The sequence below is a fragment of the Ursus americanus genome, chromosome 5, assembly GCF_024610735.1.
Source record: "Ursus americanus isolate L20-20 chromosome 5, mUrsAme1.1.p, whole genome shotgun sequence".
NCBI classification, from domain to species: domain Eukaryota; kingdom Metazoa; phylum Chordata; class Mammalia; order Carnivora; family Ursidae; genus Ursus; species Ursus americanus.
Window position 1 is genome coordinate 70,817,317 of NC_142131.1, and position 22,399 is coordinate 70,839,715.

General features: G+C 34.3%; 1 protein-coding gene and 1 non-coding gene across 6 annotated transcripts in view; both read right to left on the reverse strand.

The window, feature by feature from the left end:
- DMXL1 (Dmx like 1) overlaps nucleotides 1–22,399 on the reverse strand; it is a 128,548-nt gene that overhangs the window by 3,761 nt on the left and 102,388 nt on the right. For 4 of the 5 annotated variants that reach the window (XM_045794874.2, XM_045794877.2, XM_045794876.2 and 1 more), the window contains 9 exons: nucleotides 21,364–21,450; nucleotides 18,288–18,409; nucleotides 17,786–17,927; nucleotides 13,383–13,443; nucleotides 11,490–11,617; nucleotides 7,551–7,643; nucleotides 4,984–5,075; nucleotides 3,838–3,890; nucleotides 169–386 (listed from right to left, as the gene is read on the reverse strand). In XM_045794874.2, coding sequence (XP_045650830.2) covers nucleotides 169–386; nucleotides 3,838–3,890; nucleotides 4,984–5,075; nucleotides 7,551–7,643; nucleotides 11,490–11,617; nucleotides 13,383–13,443; nucleotides 17,786–17,927; nucleotides 18,288–18,409; nucleotides 21,364–21,450 — 996 coding nt within the window. Of the gene's footprint in view, nucleotides 1–168; nucleotides 387–3,837; nucleotides 3,891–4,983; nucleotides 5,076–7,550; nucleotides 7,644–11,489; nucleotides 11,618–13,382; nucleotides 13,444–13,738; nucleotides 13,790–17,785; nucleotides 17,928–18,287; nucleotides 18,410–21,363; nucleotides 21,451–22,399 lie in introns of all 5 variants that reach the window. The other variant, XM_087862365.1, reaches the window with a different exon arrangement.
- Nucleotides 10,979–11,085, reverse strand: LOC123790610 (U6 spliceosomal RNA). Its single transcript, XR_006779138.1, has one exon. It is a non-coding gene; the product is annotated as a U6 spliceosomal RNA (small nuclear RNA).

Genomic DNA, 22,399 nt, shown 5'->3' on the forward strand with positions numbered 1-22,399 from the left:
GCATCATTTCATTAAAAATTTGATTAAATAGCAACTGAAATGTTGACCACAAGTAGGAGTTAATATTTCTATTATTTAAATAGACTGGTATCATCGATATGCTTAAAGACTTAAGGTTTCTGAAGATTTCTTTTCCTTTTGTAGATACTGGGACATTACTGTATTTACCTTTATGTTGCCTTCAGCAGATCCTGTAACAAAGTACTCTTCTGTTGGATCAATAGCAATGGCTTTAACTGGAGAATCATGGCTCTGGAAAAGCTGCCTCTGCTGTCGTTGCCGAAGGTCAAATGCACATGTAAAGCCTTTTCTGCCACCTGATATTAGTAGCTGATGTTTTGGAGCATATGCTAACACGGTAGCTCCACTATCATGGCATGTAAAAGCTAAAAAAATAAAATAAAATAAAATAAAATAAAATAAAATAAAATAAAATAAAATAAAATAAAATAAAATAAAATAAAAACGGAAAAGCCATTTAATAGTATAAGAAACAGACTTCTGACTTCTGGCCAAGGCAGAACGATAGATTAGCAGACTTACCCACCTACCTGAAACAATTTAAAAAATTAAATGACATATAGGAAACAATGGTTTGAGACACTGGACATCAAGCAAAGAAAAAATGATCTCTAAGAGATGGGAAGTAAACTTGGGTGAGCCATACAACTGCCCCTGTTTATTGACACAGAGTGCTTTCTGGCCATGGCACAAGGGGACCCCAAGTTGGTTTGGGTCCTACTCCCACCAGCCATAGTGGAAAACCTTGTAATTCACAAGGCACAGAATAGAGTACTCAGAAGGGTTTGCCTCAGAGTAGGTAAAATTCATAATGCCTGGCATCTAATAAAAAATTAACAGGCATGGAAAATACAATCCATAACAAGAAAATCTGTCCACTGAAACCAACTTAGAAATTACACAGATGATAGAATTAGTAGATAAAGAAATTAAAAGTCATTATAATTATATTCCCTATGTTCAAGAAGCTGGATGAAAGATCAGGCTTGTTAAGTAGAGACATGAAAGATACAAATAAAAGGTCCAGAGATTAAAAACTATAATATTCAAATGAAAAATATACTGCATCGGATTAAGAGAAGATTAAACAATACCATAAAAAAAAAAACCAACCCCAAACTGGTGAACTTGAAGACATAACAATATAAGTATCAGAAATACATAAATACAATGAATATTTTTTTCTTAAAAAAAAAAAAGTCTAGCCTAACAAATCTTACGGAAAAAAAAGTCTGTAAATAGCTCAAAGACAATAAGGCATAAAGATGAAGAATGAAAATTTGGGAGTTAGAATGTCGAGATTTATTTATTTATTTATTTATTTATTTAATTTATTTATAAAAGATTTTACTTATTTATTTGACAGAGAGAGAGAGAGCGCGCACAAGCAGGGGGAGCAGCAGGCAGAGGGAGAGGGAGAAGCAGGCTCCCCACTGAGCAGAGAGCCCAATGCGGGGCTCCATCCCAGAACCCTGAGATCATGACCTGAGCTGAAGGCAGACGCTAAACTGACCGAGCCACCCTGGCACCCCTAGAATGTCAAGATTTAAATCTTGTTTTTTTGCATGGGTTTAAATGTATACCTTAGGTGAATTCCTTTTTCTTTTTTTAATGTAAATCTCAGTTTTATCATTTGTAAAAAGACATAATCCAGTCTGCCTAATAGGTTTTTGTGAGGATTAAATTAGTTAATACATTCAAAACACAGTGTGCCCAGCATATACTAAGTACTCAATACACTTATTGTTAAGAATCTGAAGAAAAAATTATAGAGAAGGATTCTTTGAGTTTTACCAGTACTCTGAGATATAACTAACACAGAGTAAAATGTAGAAAATCTAAGTGTACACCTTTGATGGGCTTTGACGAATGGAGACATCTGTGTAACCATCACTCAGGTAAAGACACAGAATGCTGTCATCGTCCCAGAAAGTTCCCTCACACCTCTCTGCAGTCAACCCTCCTCTCCCACAAAGGCAATCACTACTCTGATTTCTATCTGATTAGGTTTACCTGCTCCTGAACTTCACATATGGAATTTTATGATATATACTCTATTGTGCCTGGCTTCTTCTCCTTCAACATCATGATTTTTAATTAATTAATTAATTTATTTATTTATTATTTTATTTATTTCTTTGACACAGAGAGAGACAGCCAGCGAGAGAGGCAACACAAGCAGGGAGGTGGGAGAGGAAGAAGCAGGCTCCCAGCAGAGCAGGGAGCCTGATGCGGGGCTCGATCCCAGGAGCTGAAGGCAGATGCTTAACACTGAGCCACCCAGGTGCCCCTCAACATAATGTTTTAGAGTTTAATGAATATTGTCCCATGTATCGTAGGTTATGCGGGTTTTTTTTTTTTTTTTTTTTTTTTTTTTTGCTTAATAGTATTCTATTACATAAAGAGACCAGGTTCCTGTTGGACATGTTTGTGTTGTTTTTAGTTTTTGGCTATTATAAATAAAGCTGCTAAGAACATTCCTATACAAGTGTTTTTATGGACACTTGGGCATATATATAGGTGCATGTTTAATTTTGTTAGAAACGGCCAATCAGTTTTCCAAAGCAGCTGTACCATTTTATACTCTATCAGCAAATCATGAGGGTTCCAGGTTCTCTACGTCCTCACCAATACTTGGTATTCTCGAATCATTGATTTTGGCTATTTTAGGGTATATAGTAGTATCTTATGGGGAATGTAGTTTCCATTTCCCTAATGACTACTGATGTTAAGGACCTATTCATATGCTTACGTGCCATTTAGATACTGAGAAAAGGGTAATTTTTTAGTCTTAAATGTATCATTTCTTTCATGGACTGTGCTTTAGATGTTGTATCTAAAAACTCATGACTAAACCCAGAGTCACACAGATTTTCTCCTGTATTTCCTTCTAGAAGGGTTATAGTTTCCATTCCATGATCTGTGTCTATTCTTAACCCATAACATAATGTCTTTCATTACTGCAGTTTTATAGTAAGTCCTGAAATCAGGTAGTGTTTTTCTTCAGTATCCAGTATTCTAGGTCTGCTTTTAGAACCAGTTTGTTGATATCTACAACACAGTTTGCTGGGATTTTGATTAGGATTCCATTTAATCTGTGAAGTTGGGAGGCACTGACATCTAAACAACATTGGATAACAATAATGGATGTGGACTAACTCTCCATTTATTTAGATCTTTGATTTCTTTTATCTTTTTTCTATAGTTTTCCCCAACAGAGGTTATACATATTTTGTTAGATTTATACCTCAGTACTTCATTATTTTGGGTGCTATTATAAATGGTGGTTTTTTAAAATTTCAAAATCCCAATTGTTCATTGCTGGTATATATGAAAGCAAATGTCTTTAGTTTATTGACCTGGTATCCCATGATTCTACTATACTTGCACATTAGTTCTAAAAGTTTCTATTTTATTTTGGGATTTTTTGGTAGAGTCTTTAAGATTTTCTACACAATTATGTCATCTGTGAATAAAGGCAGTTTTATTACTTCTCTTCCAAATGAATACCTTTGAATTCTTTTTCTTGTCTTACTGCATTTGTTAGGACTCCCAGAACAATGTGGAATAGTAGTGGTTATCAGATCCAAAGTAAAAACATGATTTTTACATTATCTATGTTCTACTACTGTCCTTCACAGTAAAGAGTTCATTGTTTATCTTGCATTTTTCTGCTTTCACACTCTGCGCCACTGTGGGCAAAATAAACCTCACAGGCTAATAAATACATGTCATTAAAGACAAATCCATCAAAAAATTCTTTTAGTTTATGAATTTCTTGACTTTCAAAACTTATAAAATGCTTTCAAAACTTACCATGGACTAAACTATTGGCAGGTGCTACGAGAGTATCCCACAAACATATGTTCCTGAAAAAAAAAAAATCACTTCTTGAGTGACACAAGATTTTAACAACAGAATAAAAAGTAAGCTTGTCTCATATAGTTACATAGCATTTGAACCTTGCTTTCACAAAAAGTTCTTAAATTTATAGAAGAACCAAATACAAGTAACCAGTATATTTATGCATGATTAATTTTCACACAAAATTAAAAAACAACTAACATAAGAAACTGAGTAGCTTCAGACTGACATGTATTTACAAATAATACTATATGAAGCCTGAAGGCAGAAACTACTTTTTGTATTTGTTGATTCTCTAATCTAACAGAGGGACTGACCTATACCAATAGCAGGATACACTGAATTTTTCAGAGCACAAAGAAAACTTATTTCTGCTACGAATGGGAGTAGCTTTTACTCCTTTCTATGAGTTGCAAAGGAGGCACCAATATATGTAAGAATTTCTATGCAAGATGGGCTGAAAACCCCATATTCCTACAATCCAATTTCTAGTACAAAGTAAGGCCTCAAAGATAAGTAGAAAAGTTCAGCAACCTCAATTGGCATTTACTCAGAACTCCACTAAAGTTGAACAGGGAGTTGTGGAGACTGAGGCAGGAGGAGACATCACACATACTCAAGGTTTTGGGGGAAATGGGGATAGGCTGCCACTCACTAGCTACTGTTCAACTAGAAAGTCTTTTGAGTTTCTAGTTTTCTTATGAAACGCTGATAGTACCTACCTAATAGAGCCACCGTGAGGATTAATGAGAAAGGTGGACCAATAAATAATAGTTCTTTTTTTCTGCCTCAAGCTCTCTGAACATATAAGGAATAATAAGAAGAAAAATTAATTTCACTATCAAATCCTTTTCTCCTAAAGTCTTAACATTAGAATATTAATAATACAGAAGGAATGGATTTTGTTTTTAATGCCACGAGAATTTCCCTAGCTTTACAATTAGAACACTACAACTGCTCTAAGAAACAAGTCTTTATAATAAAAATATTGAAAAGCATAATTGTGAAAACATTCTTGAGACACAAAAATATAAAGCAAATAAAAAATAAAGTTCGGCCATACAGATGCACACTTAAATTTCCGTTAAAATCTCTCACCTATTGTCAGTTGAAAGACCAGCTGTAGCTATCAAAGAGGAGGAACTAACGAAGACAAAATCATTGGCTGTTTTGTTGTGACACTGCCAAGTCTGGAACAGTTAGAAACAAACAAATGTTACTGCTGTCACTAGCAATTTTATAACCAAGCAGATGCATTAATCAAAAAGCAATCATGTAATTTGTGGCTTACTTAAGCCCATTTAGTCTCCCCACCAAAAACTTTAGATAAGTTTCAAGAGTAATACACAGAATTCTCATAAACCAATTATTCAGATTCACCATTTTGAACATTTTGCCACATTTGTTTTGCCTCTCCTCTTCTCTCTCACACACACTTTCCTTGAACCATATGCATTATAAGTCTTTATGAGATCTCGTGCTTTTGTTCATCGAAAAGTTCAAAAGAAAACAAAAGGAGGTTAAATGTTAAATATTTCTCCTAGAATATTTATGAAATTTTTTTCTTAGAAAAAACTAGAATTTTAGATTACCTCAGACTAAATTATTTATTTTCAGAAATGTTTAAATTCTTAAATAATTTTTCTTTTTTTAATTTAAATTCAATTAGCCAACATATAGTACATCATTTGTTTCAGATGTAGAGGTCAGTAATTCAGCAGTTGTGTGTAATACCCAGTGCTCATCACATCGCGTGCCCTTCTTAATTGCCCATCCCCCAGTTACCCCATCTCCTCAGCCCCCACCCTGCCAGCAACCTTCAGTTTGTTTCCTATAGTTAAGAGTCCCTCATGGTTAAATAATTTTTCAAATATGTGAATAAAATAACATATTATTAAATCAACAAAACTAGAAAATTTCTCATGGTTAAATAATTTTTCAAATATGTGAATAACATATTATTAAATCAACAAAACTAAAAAATTTACAATGTTTCTGAATACTCCATCAAACAGTAACTTAATATAAAATATAAAAGGTTTAGTCTATTACAAAGACTTGTTCAGATGTTTCTCTTCAATAAAAAATGATTTTTTTTAAGTATGTCAAAATCATCCATAAAAGATTCTTCCTTTGAGTTACTTCCGCATTTCCCCTGACTACCACTGGAGCTGGGCTAGATATGTCCTTAAAACAAACAAAATATACTTGAAATCCGTGAAACCAATAAAGTACATTTTCAATCCAATTTATCTTTTTAGAACTTAAAAAAAAAAAGCTCCTAAGGGAACATAAACATATATTTAAATCCATTGGCTTAATAAAAATACGAGGAAAAATATTCTTTCAAAGTACCCTCACCAACCCTCCCTTTGCTTACTTTCACTTAGATCAGTACCATATTCCAGAATTTAACCTTGAGTGAATTACCAGAACCTTAACTCATATTCTTAATAATTTCCTAATAGGTATTGCTTAGTCCTATAATGGGCTTCATTAAAGAATATATTAAATACAAACTCAGTGTTCTATGAAGCTGTGGAAGGTTCATTAAGCTTGTGCAGTCCTCAATAGAGATGTAGCAATTAAAAAAAAAAAAAAAAACATGGGCAAGGGGTGCCTGGGTGTCTCAGTCAATTAAGCTCTGACTCTTGATTTCCACTTGGGTCATGATTTCAGGGTTGTGAGATAGAGCCCCACGTTGGGCTCTGCACTTAGCATGGAGTCTGCTTGTCCCTCTCCCTCTGCTCTTCCCCCCACCGCCAAATAAATAAATAAAATCTTAAAAAAAAAAAGAAGACATGGACAAGAAAATAATTGTGCCAGCTACAGCATATCCTTTCTACTTTGATCATGAGGGCTAATTGCAAAAAAAACCAAAAAACAAAAAACAAACACCACACCAGATGCATGGTCTGTTGATCATTCTTTTTAGGTATAATCCCCACTGTAGCTTAGTGAGGCTGGAAAAGGGCTTGAGGAACCCACATGTTGCATGGGTCTCTGGAGGTACCATGTTTGTTTGATACAGGTTAATTTTCCAAGTTACCAGAGACTTAGAATTTTTTTTTTAAAGATTTTATTTATTTATTCGATAGAGATAGAGACAGCCAGCGAGAGAGGGAACACAAGCAGGGGGAGTGGGAGAGGAAGAAGCAGGCTCACAGCAGAAGAGCCTGATGTGGGGCTCGATCCCACAACACTGCGATCATGCCCTGAGCTGAAGGCAGACGCCTAACTGCTGTGCCACCCAGGCGCCCCGAGACTTAGAATTTTTATACCTCACAGACTAATTTTCACATAACACAAGGACAGGAGCTTATAGTAAAGTGACTGAATACACAGAACTACATAGATTTTACTTTTTGGCTTTAATATTTATTGCCTCAAATATATATTCTTGATTTCTTTAAAAGAAAAATTCAAGGGGCATCTGGGTGGCTCAGTCAGTTAAGCATCCCACTCTTGGTTTTGGCTCAGGTCGTGATCTCGGGATTGTGACACTGAGCCCCATGTAGGGCTCTATGCTGGGCATGGAGCCTACTTGGTGTTCTCTCTCTTCCCCTGCCCTTCCCCTAACTCTCTCTCTCTGTGTCTTAATAATAACAAAAATAAAATAAAATGAAAATTCTAAAAAAGTTTAAAGGTAAGAATTTTTGGCTTACCAGGTATGGCTTAGGCATGCTTCCAGTTACTGGGCAACATTTCCAGTTTGTTTGATATAAACTTAAATATCCATCAGCATCAACTATTCCAAACTTGGAGAAAAAATAAATTTTAAGTATCTAATACTAATACAAAAGCATGTATCAACCCATACTTTCACTGTGAATCTCATATTTTGATCTTAAATATTTAATTGATAAATTGACTTTTACTTCACCTACGTATATCTAGGTAGAAAAATATTTAGCTGCTGCTTAAAAAAATTCCAGGTGACACAGAAGAAACAAACATCAGACATATTTCATTATACTAACCAAAAGCAGAGTCTATATATTCTCTAAAAGTACTCAAAAAATAGGATACTGGGTTTACACATTAAGTCATGCAACTAACGTTTAGTATACATAAGATAGAAAACTGTCATTATGACAAAGAAAAAATAAGGACTTCCAGATATATATAAGAAAAACATGTCAACAAGAGTAGAAAATAAAATGAAACAAAGATTGTTACGGTAAAAGAATTCCCACTATGGGAACTCAGGGTAATCTGACTGAGAAAATGTCAAAATTATCCAATGAGGGAGTATATGTTACAGATATAAAAGGATGAGTAAGACTAAGCATTTTTTTCTTTAGATTACAAAAATAACATTTACTTACATACAGTTTATAAAATAAAATGAATGTCTACTTTGGACTCCTGCCCTCTCCCATCTCCAGATCTAGCTAGCAACTATTAACAATCTGATGTGTTCCATTTCAAATTTGTTCTATGAATAGTCAAACATTCATACAGGGTTTTTTAAAAAACGAGAATCACCATAAATACATCGTTCTACAATTACATTTTTTACCTATTACAGCCATCGTTTCATATCAGTACATTTAATCTACATAAACCTTTGAGTATTTATATAGGATAGATATCTAGAAATGGGACAGCTTTGTCAAGTGGCATCATTTAACATCAGCAGGCGAAGCTAAAATTTAATCCTAAGTGGTAATATCAATTTACACACCCATTTTTCTTACACATTAGTCAACACTGCTTATTACTAAAATTTTAAATATTTGTTAGTATACAGAAAAAAAAGGCTAATTTTAATGTGCATTTCTTCAATTATTAGTCAGGATTGCTGGCCATGCATACTTGTTCTGTAAATTGACCTATCATATCCTTTATCTACTTCTCTATTAAGTTGTCTTTTAAAAAATTTGACTGATAAGGCGAATATTAGAAACATTAACTCATTGTTTACCATATTTGTTATAATTTCCCAAGATCTATCCTTTTTGTGATTTATCCTGTTTTCTGGAGAAGACCTACATATGGCCTTCAGAAAGGATATATGGAATGTGTTAAGCCTCTGCACACTTAGAAATACATATTTTTATATATTTTTCATCAAATTTGAAAGACTGAACAGATGATGACACCTAATTCCCATTCACTGTCCATCAGAAGTCTGTGAATATTGCTTTTGTATGTGTAATCTTTATTTTTGAGTAGGCGAATGCCATTAATTTTTGAGGGGAGGGGTGGAGAGGTTCTAAGTAATCATTTTACCCCTACTCCTTCCTAGAAGCTCACTTTATCCTTGGGTTAAAAAAAAAAAAAAATCAAATAATCAGGATGTGTCTAGGCATGTGATGTTTCTCAACACTTCTGCCTAGTACTTGCTAGGTTCTTTTCAAAATCTATTTTTCTTTGGGGAATATTTTTATTCTAATAATTCCTTTGAATATAGTGCTTCCTTCTGTTCCATCATTTTTTCCCTTCTTCTGAAATACCTTTTAAATGTCTTTTATAAATTTTCCTGGGTCTAGTCTTAATTTGTTTCTTGCATTATTTTTATCAAAGGATAATTTCCTAATATGTTCTTCCAGTCACAAACTTGATTTTCTAATATTTACATTCTGCAATTCAGCCCATAAAATGAGTAGTAGTTCTTCCACTAACCCAATTTTGGGAATCACATGTTTTAAATTCCAAAGAATCTTTCCTGTTCTTCTACTGCCTTTACTTCATAGCAGCTTATTTTTATTTTCGAATGCAGTATCTTCCTGAACTTGAGGAATTGTTCCTCACAGGTTACCTATTCCGCTTACTGCCTCTTTTTAGGCTCAATAACTTTTGGCAGCCCATTTCTATTCATAATTGACAAACTGGCCAGCATAACTGTCCTCTGTTCTATTTACCATAAGAGGCTTCCCTACACGAAGGGAAATAGCCTGCTAGGTGTTGTGCTGTTTGGCTCCATCATGCCTATGGTGAACGGACAACAAGTTGACTGCCTGTTAAATATACTTGGGCAGGTAATGAAGAATAGTTTTTTGTGCCTTAAAATAGTATATGTGGAAAGCTATAGTAAGTATTAAGTCTATAAAATAATTCACACTATAGAAGGTATTGAATGCCATGCTAAAGAATACAGGCTTCTAGATACAATGAGGGGCCTTGAAGGGCTCTTGAAAAGAACAATAATGTGATCTGCCTTAAAGTGTGGTTGCAGAACTATATTATTTGTTACAGAACTTTGTTGGAAACATGAAGGATGCATTAGAAAGGTAAGAGTGGAAGTACAGAGCCTAGCTAAGGAGCAATATAATATTGACAACCAAAGTAGAAAAGCAGGAGCACTAAACTATATGTAACACAGCTGAAATTACAGTAGAACTGTAAAAGCTTCTAGATTAAGTCCCCTCAATTACCCCTTAAAGGGCAAAGAATGTTGCCAGTTGGTATTAAGAAACTATGTGCTCTCAAAAGTTTGTTTCAAAGCTACATGAAAAATTACCATTGACTTTAGCGAAATGGTAACACAGCCAAGTGATAAATGTGGCAGGCAGTAAATGTGCAGCATACCAAGATACAAACAACACATGAGGAGAGCTGAAGGTTTGGAAATCGAAAGAAAAGGAAAGGCAAGATGGACCATCTGTGAGGGCCTGTGTCTTTTTAGTGAAGCACAGCTCTGCAGACAAAGAGCAGGCTGATTTCCCTTGTAATTGTTGTTAAAGTGATTGTGAAACTAGGGGGTGGGGAGGGTAGAGGCAGTCTGAGGAAAATAGGATTATGGGAAGTGAAGATAGTAAGGGATATTCTACAGCAGAGTTGAAAAACCGTTTTTTAAAGGGTCATATAGTAAATATTTTAGGCTTGCTGTCTATAAAGTCCTTGCTTTCCTGAACTCTGTTGTTGTAGTGGAAAAGTAATTATAGAAAACAAATAATGAGTGAGGTAGCTGTGTTCTAATAAAACTTTATTTACAAATAAAATGTAGCTAGGCCATGCTTTGTTGATGCCCTGTTCTAGAATAGTCCTCAGAAGTTTAATGTGGGTACAAATCACAAAAGTATCTGGGTAAAATGCAGATGGTGACTCAGCAGGTCTGCAGTAGAGTTAATAATCAGCATTTTTTTTTTTTAATATGGAACACTTCACAAATTTGTGTGTCATCCTTGCGCAGGGGCCATGCTAATCTTTTCTGTATCATTCCAATTTTAGTATACGTGCTGCTGAACTGAGCACGATAATCTGCATTTTTAATAACCTCCCAGATTTTACTTGCTACTTGACCATGCTTTCAGTAGGTTTCAGAGGACAAAGAAAGTAGAAGTATTTAATAAAAAATGTGTAATATAGGGAGGTCCTATAATCATTTGGTCCTTAATCATCATTTAAGTGAATTTCAATGGACACATATACACACATATACACACACAACACGCATACGCATACACAAAATGTCATTCCAGGAAGAACGAAATGAATATAAGTGTTTTTTGAAGAGACTTTTATAAAAAAAGAACTCATATAGATTAATACTTTATCATTAGCTCACTGAGCTGTTCTCTTCAGAAACACAGACTAGTAACATTTATAAACTTCCAACATAATCAAACCATATTCCCATTTATATTTTTATATACTACCTTATTTCCTTGGTAGTTAAATCTCATTCTTGTAATTCTTGAATTGCCACCAGATCGAAAACAGGTTATTTGTTGAGAATGGCCCCATTCAAACATTCTGACACTTCCATCTTGAGCTCCTGTCAGATCTGCATTATAAAGGGTAAAAATTGCAAATTTATTGCAGTAATCTTTGTAAGGTTTATTTTTGAATCCAAGTGAAAACCTTTATGAAAGAAACACCTTTGAAATGAATCATAGTCAATTTACATGAACTTACCTTTGTTATGAAATTTCACTTATTTTTAATCTTAAAAACAGTTTTATGATGTACTTTCCTTTGACTAAGAATATACACTCACACTACACAACAGAAGGAATTAAATCAGACCTCTGTAAATTTTATTTCCTTCTGAAATTATCTCAATGATGTTTTAATACCTTTTAATAAATACCTTGTATAATAGCCAGTTAACAAATTCCTGGGTAAACTAAAGAGCCAATTCTTATCAGTCCTACTATTAATGTTTGAACTTACACATTTTCTCTGGAAAAGAAAAAAAAAGACTGTAGAAAGTCTTGAATGTCATGCATGGTAAAGAAAAAATTACTTCTAATAGTTATTCTGATTGACTAGATAGCTCAAATGTGTTATATGTTTCACCAAGGAATATGAACAAGCTAAATAATTATTAATTCATCGTTTTGCCATTTACTAATTTTGTGATACTAGGAACCTTATTTAATCTCCCTGAGCCCATTTCAAATTGTCCTGTAAAAGGGGAGTAATGATATGTAAGTTAATGGACAGCTATGAGAAGTAAATGAGATAATCCATATAAATCATTTAGAAATAGGCTTAACATGGACAACTCAATTTATGTTAAGTATAATTATCAGTAGTAATGTGGTATTCAATGTAGTAAAAACACTGATTAATTTTTACAATAATTTTTACATTATTTCACACCTTTAGCATAAGCAATAGAAGTTACTCTCTTCATTTTAAATATATGGTTCTCTTGAACCCTTCTGGACGTTGGTATGTAAGTTTGATAACAGCTGCTTGTAAGTACTTAGGACAGTGAAGTAGATAAGAACACTGGTTTTGTCAAATATATTTTACCAGAATATCTCTCATTATAAAAGTAGTATAATTTTTTATATGTTACAAAATTGAAGGAACATGAATATTTTTTAATAGGCACTGCACTTATTACTGCGCAGTAGGACAACTTGATGACAGGCACAACTTAAAAATCATATTAAAAAAAACTTGAATACTGAGATGCCAATAAGAATACTGATTCCAACCCACAAGTGTTTTTAAAGTTGCCTTTATTGTTTTTTTCTCTGCTTCAATATGTCAAATAAATTCCCCATTAGTGAAGTTCTTTGTTAAAGCAGAAAAACTTTTGAGATTCCCAGGAATACTAACTGAAAATAATATATCCTGCCTGAGAGTGTAAGAACTTACTAATAACCACTTTTCTATGCCTACTATTAGTGTGTCTGATAAAAGGCAAACGGACAAAATATTAATAAAATACAAAGTGACTATGATGAGGCAATAAATGACCAAGATATGGTTCTGATCTATGTAATAAAAGATGGGAATGATCCCACTGTTAAAACAGTAATTATGACTGTAACTCACAATTGTGTAAAGAGCCCAGAAATGTTCAAAAATAAAATGTTCTAATTTAGAAATATGCAGTCAACATAGTAAAGATTTATGGCATCAAGTTAGCCTTCTCTATTAATTCAAGAAAATTTCTTTTTCTATTGCTATCCAATTTTGAAGATTTTATTTGCTAGCAGACATTTTCTACAAAAAAAGTAAAATAGTTGACTACCTTTCAATTGACCCTGCTTTAAATTCCTTAGAACACTGGTTAATTATTATCAACTTACAGTAAGGAAGAGTCGGATGAGAAGTCATTCTTCTGACATTATTAATGGCTTTCTTAATCATCTGTTAACAAAGAAAAATCATTCTTCTATAGTTACAATAAAAAGTAGTATTAAAAATACAAATTATGACAGGAAATTCAAATAACATTTATTTATTTATTTATTTATTTATTTATTTATTTATTTATTTATTTATTTTTATGTGATTCCTAACTACCATTGTGGATGCTAAAAATACTGAACGTAATAACAAATTAAATTTAATAGCTCAGCTCTCTTACATTTAAGTGTATATACATTTTCTGCATCATTGACTAAGCTCTAAGAACAAATTCACCTTGAGAATTTAGTCTTACCTCCTTTCTTGCCAATTCTTTTCTGATCCCATTAATTTTATTGGAATAATCCTGAATAGTATAAGGTTAAAAAGACAGGCAGAAGCATGTGAAAAAAAAAAAAAAGAGGTAAACAGAAAATTGTATAAATTTTTAATTGATAGTGTGGAACTGTTTATTTATCCATTTTTAAATCATGTTTTGAATGATTTAGGTAGCCTGTCAAATAAGAAGATGTGCAATTAAAGAGATAATAGAACCATTCCTATTTATACAGCACCATAACTACAATTATATGTTATCCTAAGTTTGTAGCATCAGTGTTGAGTAGACTTTTTGTTGTTGTTCTTGTGGATTTTAAATTGTCCATTAGACTAAAGTTGTGAGTAAAGTGGGGATTGGGTAGGGAGGAAGAGAGCAGGCCAGCAGAAGTGGTGAAAGACAGAACCACTGAAAGATGGTTATGGTTGTAATTTTACTGCAAAACAGCAGAAATTGGTCATAACGAGTATTCTTTTTTGCTAGAATTAATAATTCAGTAAAGCAATAGAATTAAGAAAACATTTCATTAATTTTCCACACACACACAAAATGAAAACCTGCTGAATGTTACTTCTGTTTAGCAAACTTGATGGTGAAATCTCATGTTCCTTTTAATTAAAGAAATACCTAAATATTCCTATTCTTTTACTTTTCTTTCTGACTAAAGTTATCAAAGTAAAACCATAAGCAAAACAATACATAAACACAGGTTTAATAAAATTTCTAAGAGCATATGCAGAACATTATAAAGGAAAGAAATCATAATTAATTTTAGAAGATCCTTATAAAAAAGAATCACCTGATTATACTCGTGGTCTTTTTCTTGAGGACGGAGTAGGACCAATTAGACTAATTACGCTAACAAATCACAATGATGCCCTCTAAAAAGAGGTCCTTCTAAGATGTAGATAGAAAGGAAATGCCATCCTAACAAGAATGACAAAGGTGAATTTCTGTATTATAATGCTTTGAAGTAAAAACAAGTATTTTCTGAGCACTGACTATATGCTAAACGCCATTCTAGTTAGAGACATCAGTGTCTAAGGCAGTTATGATAATCTCTCACAGAGTTTACATTAGAGAGTACATTAAAAAAGGCAAATAGTGAACAAATAACTTCAAAATTGATAGAGGCCATTAAATATGTTAAAATGGGGGATAATATAACATATAGAGTGACTACAGGTACAGTTGGAAGGGACAGACAGATGCCTTCACTAGGGAAGCAAGGGAAATCTCTGGGAACAGGATATCTGAATGGTAAAAGAAAAAAAGAACATTTGAAGCAGAAAGTAAGGCAAAGGCTCTAACAGGGCAATGAGCTTGATGTTTTCAAGAGACAGAGAGCCACTGTAATTAGAGCAAAGTGAATCAGGTACCAAATGAACAGAGATGAGGATGCAGAGGTTGGCGGGGGGTTAATCACAGAGGACAGAGGACCATAGAGGCCACCTTAAGGACTTGTTTTTTTTTAAAGTTATACTAGGAAATCCGAAAGTTTTAAACACCAGAGTGACAACCTAAATGATGCTTTAGAAAAGAGCAACTCTGTAAGAGGGATCCCCTTTCTCCACATCCTCTCCAACATTTGTTGTTTCTTGCCTTGTCAATTTTTGCCATTCTAACTGGCGTAAGGTGATATCTCAATGTGGTTTTGATTTGAATCTCCCTGATGGCTAATGATTTTGAACATTTTTTCATGTGTCTATTAGCCAACTGTATGTCTTCATTGGAAAAACAGTGTGGAGGTGCCTTAAAAAGTTAAAAATAGAGCTACCCTATGATCTAGCAATTGCACTACTGGGTATTTATCCCAAAGATACAGACGTAGTGAAGAGAAGGGTCATATGCACCCCAATGTTCATAGCAGCATTGTCCACAATAGCTAAATCATGGAAGGAGTCGAGATGCCCTTCAACAGATGACTGGATTAAGAAGATGTGGTCCATATATACAATGGAATATTATTCAGCCATCAAAAAGAACGATTACCCAACATTTGCAGCAACATGGATGGGACTGGAGGAGATTATGCTAAGTGAAATACGTGAAGCAGAGAAAGACAATTATCATATGGTTTCACTCATTAAGAAATAGCAGGACGATCAGTAGGAGAAGGAAGGGAAAAATGAAGGGGGGGTAAACAGAAGGGGGAATGAACCATGAGAGACTATGGACTCTGGGAAACAAACTGAGGGCTTCGGGGGGGGGAGGGGCGGGGATTAGAATAGGCCAGTGATGGGTATTAAGGAGGGCACATATTGCATGGTGCACTGGGTGATATACGCAAATAATGAATCATGGAACACTACATCAAAAACTAAGGATGTACTGTATGGTGACTAACATAATATAATAAAAAATTATTATTAAAAAAAAAAAAAGAGCAACTCTGGCCGCTGTACCCAGAACACAGGGAGCAAGTGTGAAAGCAGAGAGACCAGCAAGGTATCTATTACAGGAAGAAGTGCATTGTATTCTCCGAAATTGGAGTTGGAAAAACTGCCTATTATTCCTTTTTATATATTTTGTATATTCTCTTTAAGTTCCCTATAAAAGATGATAATATCAGTAGGTTTTATAAGTGAATTTTAATGTATCTGTCAGTTGGAAAAAAATGAACTATAAATAACCAAGATAGTTCACTTAAATAATTACTAGATTGCTTTTAAAACTCTTCAAGACTTCAAACACTCCTACCTGAAATCAGTGAACTAAGAGGAATGGAAGGCTTTAATATAAGCTCTACCAAAAATCTGAGATAATGACCCAAGTTAAATCACTAGACTTTTCTGGATCTTAAGCTTCATCTGAAAAATGATAAGGAGGAGTTATAACAGCTATCTCAACAGATATCTCAAAGCATAATAAGGTTATATGAGCAAAAGAGGGACTATATTAATATAAAATACTATCAGGTATTATTAAGGACGATTAAGCAGTTACTTAAATAACTACCCTTACTAATTAGTTTAAAAAAAAAATTGGTCTATGTGTTGTGGGGGATGGGGAGGCCAAGGAAAGAATTCTACAGGAATTAGGAAACTGAAAATAACCACACTACCTGAAAGTCACTGAAAGAATTACTGGTTCTGGTTTCTCTGACTCTATGTATCATTAAGTATTAATAAAAGAATCTCACTGAGGGATAAACATGGATCACATCTTAATCAGGGCTCAAGAAGATCCTCAGACAAAATATAAACAAATGAGTGTGGTATATTCCAATGAAGCTTTACTTATAGATAATGAAATCTGAATTTCATATAACTTTCATGTGTCACAAAATACCATTCTTCTTTTGACTTTTTTTTCTACCACTGAAAAATGTAAATGCTATTCTCAAGCATGTTTATACAAATACAGTTTCACCCACAGACCATAGCTTGCTGATGCCTGATTTGTACCAGTAAGTTCCAAATAATTACTTAAAATACAGCTCTTTGTATCTTAAATTATTTAAAATAATTTCATTATCTTTTTCATATGAAAACATATTCTTCACAATCTAAATTTATAATTTCCACCAAGTATGACTTACTAAAAAGTTAAGAATTTTTTAAAAATATGTTTAAATCATCCTTTATCTATTAAACTAGAGGGGGTAAAAGGGACGTTTTTTTTTTTTAAAGATTTTATTTATTTATTTGACAGAGAGAGACAACGAGAGAGGGAACACAACCAGGGGGAGTGGGAGAGGGAGAAGCAGGCTTCCCGCTGAGCAGGGAGCCCGATGAGGGGCTCAATCCCAGGACCCTGGGATCATGACCTGAGCAGAAGGCAGACGCTTAACAACTGAGCCACCCAGGCACCCGGTAAAAGGGACATTTAAACACAATATTTTTACTTTGTGTGGGTGTTTTTTTTTTTTTTTTTTAAAGTAGGCTCCATGCCCAGCATGGAACCCAATGCAGGACCTGAACTCACGACCCTGAGATCAAGGCCTGAACTGAAATCAAGAGTCGGAAGCTTAGCCGACTGAGCCCCCCAGAAGCCCCTATCCCCAGTATGCTGAACTCTACCTACCACAGATGCTCCTCTGCCAGTCTGCGTGCTGCCGAGCCACGGCATGTTGATTGGAGTGCCGGGATTGCTATGTGTGTATGGGGTTGTACCCTGCACAGCTGTTAAATCATCACGAGCATGTATAACCAAGAAATCTTCTGATCTACAAAAGAATGTCAACTGGAATGAAAGCAACCCATCAGTTCTTCATTTCGTCTTTTATACCTGAAAGCACTAATATATGCGTTTGTATTTCCCTCTAAAATTTTCTTCAGCTCTTAACTCTTAACTCATAGATAGTAACTTTGTATGTGAACAATTGCAGATCTCTCACTTTACTCTCTTCTAATCCTCAATTCTTTTCTTTAAGGGGCCTGCCACCCTTTTTTTTACTCTATCATCTCAGCATCCACTACACTTACGATCTAGGAATATTCCTCTAAAAGTCTTTTGAAAGTTATAGTTCTGTGGATATCATCATTTTTAACAGTGTTACTGAATTAAAAACAACGTATAAAAGTACCCTTTGGTTTCCATTTCAGCATCATCATCTACCCAAGTATAGATCTGTGTAGCCAGAATTCCAGAAACATCCAGTTCTTGAACATCATGGCTTGAAGCAATTGCTATGCAGTTTCTATTTGCCTGAAAAACAAATCATATCATAACTTTTAAATAAAAAAAGCACAATATGTATATGAGCTACTTTTAAAAATGGAAACTACAAAATAGCCCCTAGAAACTTTAAGATACAGAAAAGACAGCATTTTCACAAATGAATACTTAAAATTAATTTTAATAATTAAATCTTGAAAGTAATAATTATCAGCTTGAGCTTGGAGATATGTTTATGTTCTAAGAATTCAAGACCATCTAACAGAAAGCCTCCTCTAAATGGTAATGCATATACCACTTTATTTCTTCTCCCAGCACTCTCTCTCCAGTCTGCTAGTATGGTACAATTTCCCTCAGGTTTGCACAGTTCCAAAATGTGGAGGGAGGTGCTGGACAGAAGCTCTAGAAGATAGAAAAAGGTGAGGGAGATAAGTAACATCAAACTAAAGAAATAGTAGTACATATTCAAATAAGATAGTATCACTTTCACCTACAGCTTTTTTTTTTTTTAAGATTTTATTTATTTATTTGACAGAGATAGAGACAGCCAGCGAGAGAGGGAACACAAGCAGGGGGAGTGGGAGAGGAAGAAGCAGGCTCCCAGCGGAGGAGCCTGATGTGGGGCTCGATCCCATAACGCCGGGATCACGCCCTGAGCCGAAGGCAGACGCTTAACCGCTGTGCCACCCAGGCGCCCCTCACCTACAGCTTTTCAGCCTTGAACAGAATTTGGAAAAGGGTCACAACGGAAAGGTATAGGGGTAGAAAAAGAGTGGGGAAAGTATGTCAGAATAAATCATAAATTAAAAGTTGTTTATATTAGGGGCACCTGAGCAGCGCAGTCGGTGAAGTGTCTGACTCTTAGTTTCAGCTCAGGTTGTGATCTCAGGGTTGTGAGATCAAGGCTCAGTGCAGAGTGTGTTAAGGTTTCTCCCTCTCAGGCACTGAGATGGCTCAGTTGGTTAAGCATCTGCCTTCGGCTCAGGTGATGATCCCAGCATCCCGGGATTGAGTCCCACATGGGGCTCCCTGCTTAGTGGGGAGTCTGCTTCTCCCTCTGCCCTTCACCCTGTTTGTGTTCTCTCTTGCTTTTTCTCTTAAATAAATAAAATCTTAAAAAAAAAAAGTTTCTCTTTCCCTCTGCCCTCTCCTCCACCCCCACGCTCTCTGTCTCTATCCTTCTTTAAAATAAATAAATAAATCTTTAACAAAAAAAGAGTTGGTCAGATTAAAAGACATAAGATTTTAAACATCTATGAACTGAAAATGTACATCTCTAAAAGAGAAAATAAAATGATGACAGCAAAGAGAAAATAGTATTAACATTTCCATTATGTAAAATGCTAATACAAACTGAAACAAAAAAATGAATACCCCAGACATAAATGGAAAAAGGATGTAACAAGACTGCTCAGAGATAATTCTCCACAGGTCTCTCTGTTTCTGAATGTCCAATGAGTGACTTACTGCTATTTGTTCTGCAGAATGGCTATATACCTACAGTGTCTCCTGCCAGATCAAAGGGCAGGTATACTTAATGTCCATGAGAGGAGATTTAGGTTCCCTAAACTCAGTGCTCCCTTCCTGTAATGCAATCTGCTCTGTGTGCAGTTATCATGTGGCCCCCTCCCTGCCACATAAAGGCTGATATTCTGGATACTGCTTCTGCTGTTAGTAATAAACTGTCTTTTGTCTCTGGTCCAGGAGTCTTGTGTCTTCTTACAGCATCCATTAAACTGAGCAAGATAACTTGTTAGCTTGAATGCAGGAAAAATCTCAGACCTTTCAGAGTTCTTAACACAAATAATTCACAACTAAACAAATGGGAAAAAGTTCAATCTCATCATTAAAATAATACAATTTAAAGCAAAAGGTATTACTTCTCATCTACAAATTTAGCACGAATGTAAAACAATAATCAACCCAGAGAAATAAAAATTAAACACGTACACTCTTCTTGCACAGTGAACAACAGATTTTATATAATATGTGAATGACTGTTCATTACTAGTTACTTACATATATCCAAAAAGGAAAAGAAAAAGAAGAGAGTTTGTTTTATAGCACAGAATATTTAAAATATTTTTTTCAAGGGAAGGAAGATACTTGTTGGGCGTAGACAATAATTTTGTATTTGTATCTGACATATATATACCATATTGCACAGATAATACAACAGGAGAATTGCCTGGTTAAGGGGCTGATTCCAAACCTGCCTGTCTTCAACAGAACTAGTCACTGTTCAGGGCTGTGTATAAGAGGGAAATGAGACAAAGGACATAGGGAAAAATGAGGACAGAAGGATAAAGGAACTATCCAGGAGAAATCAAAGAAAAGGAAGACATATCATAGGAAGATGGAGAACCAACTGGTGAAATGGTTACTGAATGCATGCCGCCATAGGGTATTTATCTAAATAATATTTAAAAATTATTTTAAAATTAGGAATATGTGAAAAAGGAGATATACATACTTAAGTGTACATATGTATTTGTGTGTGTGTGTGCACGTGCGCGCACGCAAATGAAACTATGCAGCAAGGCATTTAGACAGAAGGAGAAAATGATTAAGATAAATTGGACTTTGGACGACTGTATATCTAAGGCTACCCCTTCTTTAAGGGGCGTACAGACAGTTTTAAGGAATATGTTGAGTAGAAGACTAAGGAATGTAAAGGAAAAACTAGTTAGGCAGCTACTGTAGCTTTAAGTCAATGAGTGAGAATTTCTGTAAGTCATATAAAAGCTTGAATTTGATCTAATATTAATAATCACATTCAACATATTCATATAAGGAAAATAAAAAACCGTTTTTTGGATTAAATGCTATAGTGTGTTGTATGAAGTAATTTATTCAGATTGCAATTTAAGGCAGGGGGAATTAGCTTTGGGAAAGAGAAATACTAATACTGCATAAATTGACAAAACAGGAGACATTCTTCAACAATGAATAATCATCAAAGAATAAAAAGTCTGTGCACTTACTTTATTAACAGCAAAGGCAGTAATGATGTCAGATTCCTTGTGAATAATCCTTGCTTTACCTCCAGGATATCCCAAGTCTGCTTCTATCTAAATGGAAGGAAAGAAAACAGAAAAATACAGTGATTTTAGTCACAGAAAAAATAGTATATGCCAATCTGTCATTTAATACTTGCATTAATTAAGAAACTTTTTAGACATTTCCTAGCCAAACGTACTATTTTACATGCTCATTGTCCCTAAAACAAAACTTATTTGACCAGGGAAATTAAAATTTTTTCCAGCTTGCCCTTCCATATATAAAAAGACAGTTGATACAACATACAACTTCATTAATTGCTTATGTTCCCAATAAATTAACACAAATGAATTAACTTTAAAGGATCAAGATATTCTAATTATTTAAAAAAGATTTATCATATTTCTTAGCATTATAGCCCTTGGAAAATATTTTATAAATATTGGAAGGCCAAAAGGTAAATGTTTTTAGGTTTTGCACACCAAAGAGGATCATTGTTGCATATTAATCGTTTTTTTTAAACAACCTTTTAAAAATATAAGGACCATTCTTGGTTTACTGCCTATAGAAGAACAGGTCAAATATGGCCAGCCGAATATAGTTTACAGACTCCTAGTCTAAAACAACTTTTAATTTATAAAAACAAAAAAACAAAGACAAAAAACCAATCTGAAACCCTGAAAGGCATAGTAATTTGCCCAGGTCAGTAGTCATTTTAATAGATGAATAAATCATAACTCAATATACTTTAGATGAGGGAAATATATCAACCTCCTTCTTACCCCAGAGAAGGTATATACAAAGCCTTTGACTGCAGAAGAGAATACTGTATAAAATCAACATTTACTAAAATAAACAGGTAAAAGGAGGGGGCAATTATTAAGAGTTAGAAATGTTAATGTAGGATATTGTTTCATCTTATTTTACTGCCTAACCTTCAATCTTTACAACGAATTAGTATAAAATAGTTCACAAATCATTCTGAAGTACAGACGTTATTAATCTGACATAACAATGTAA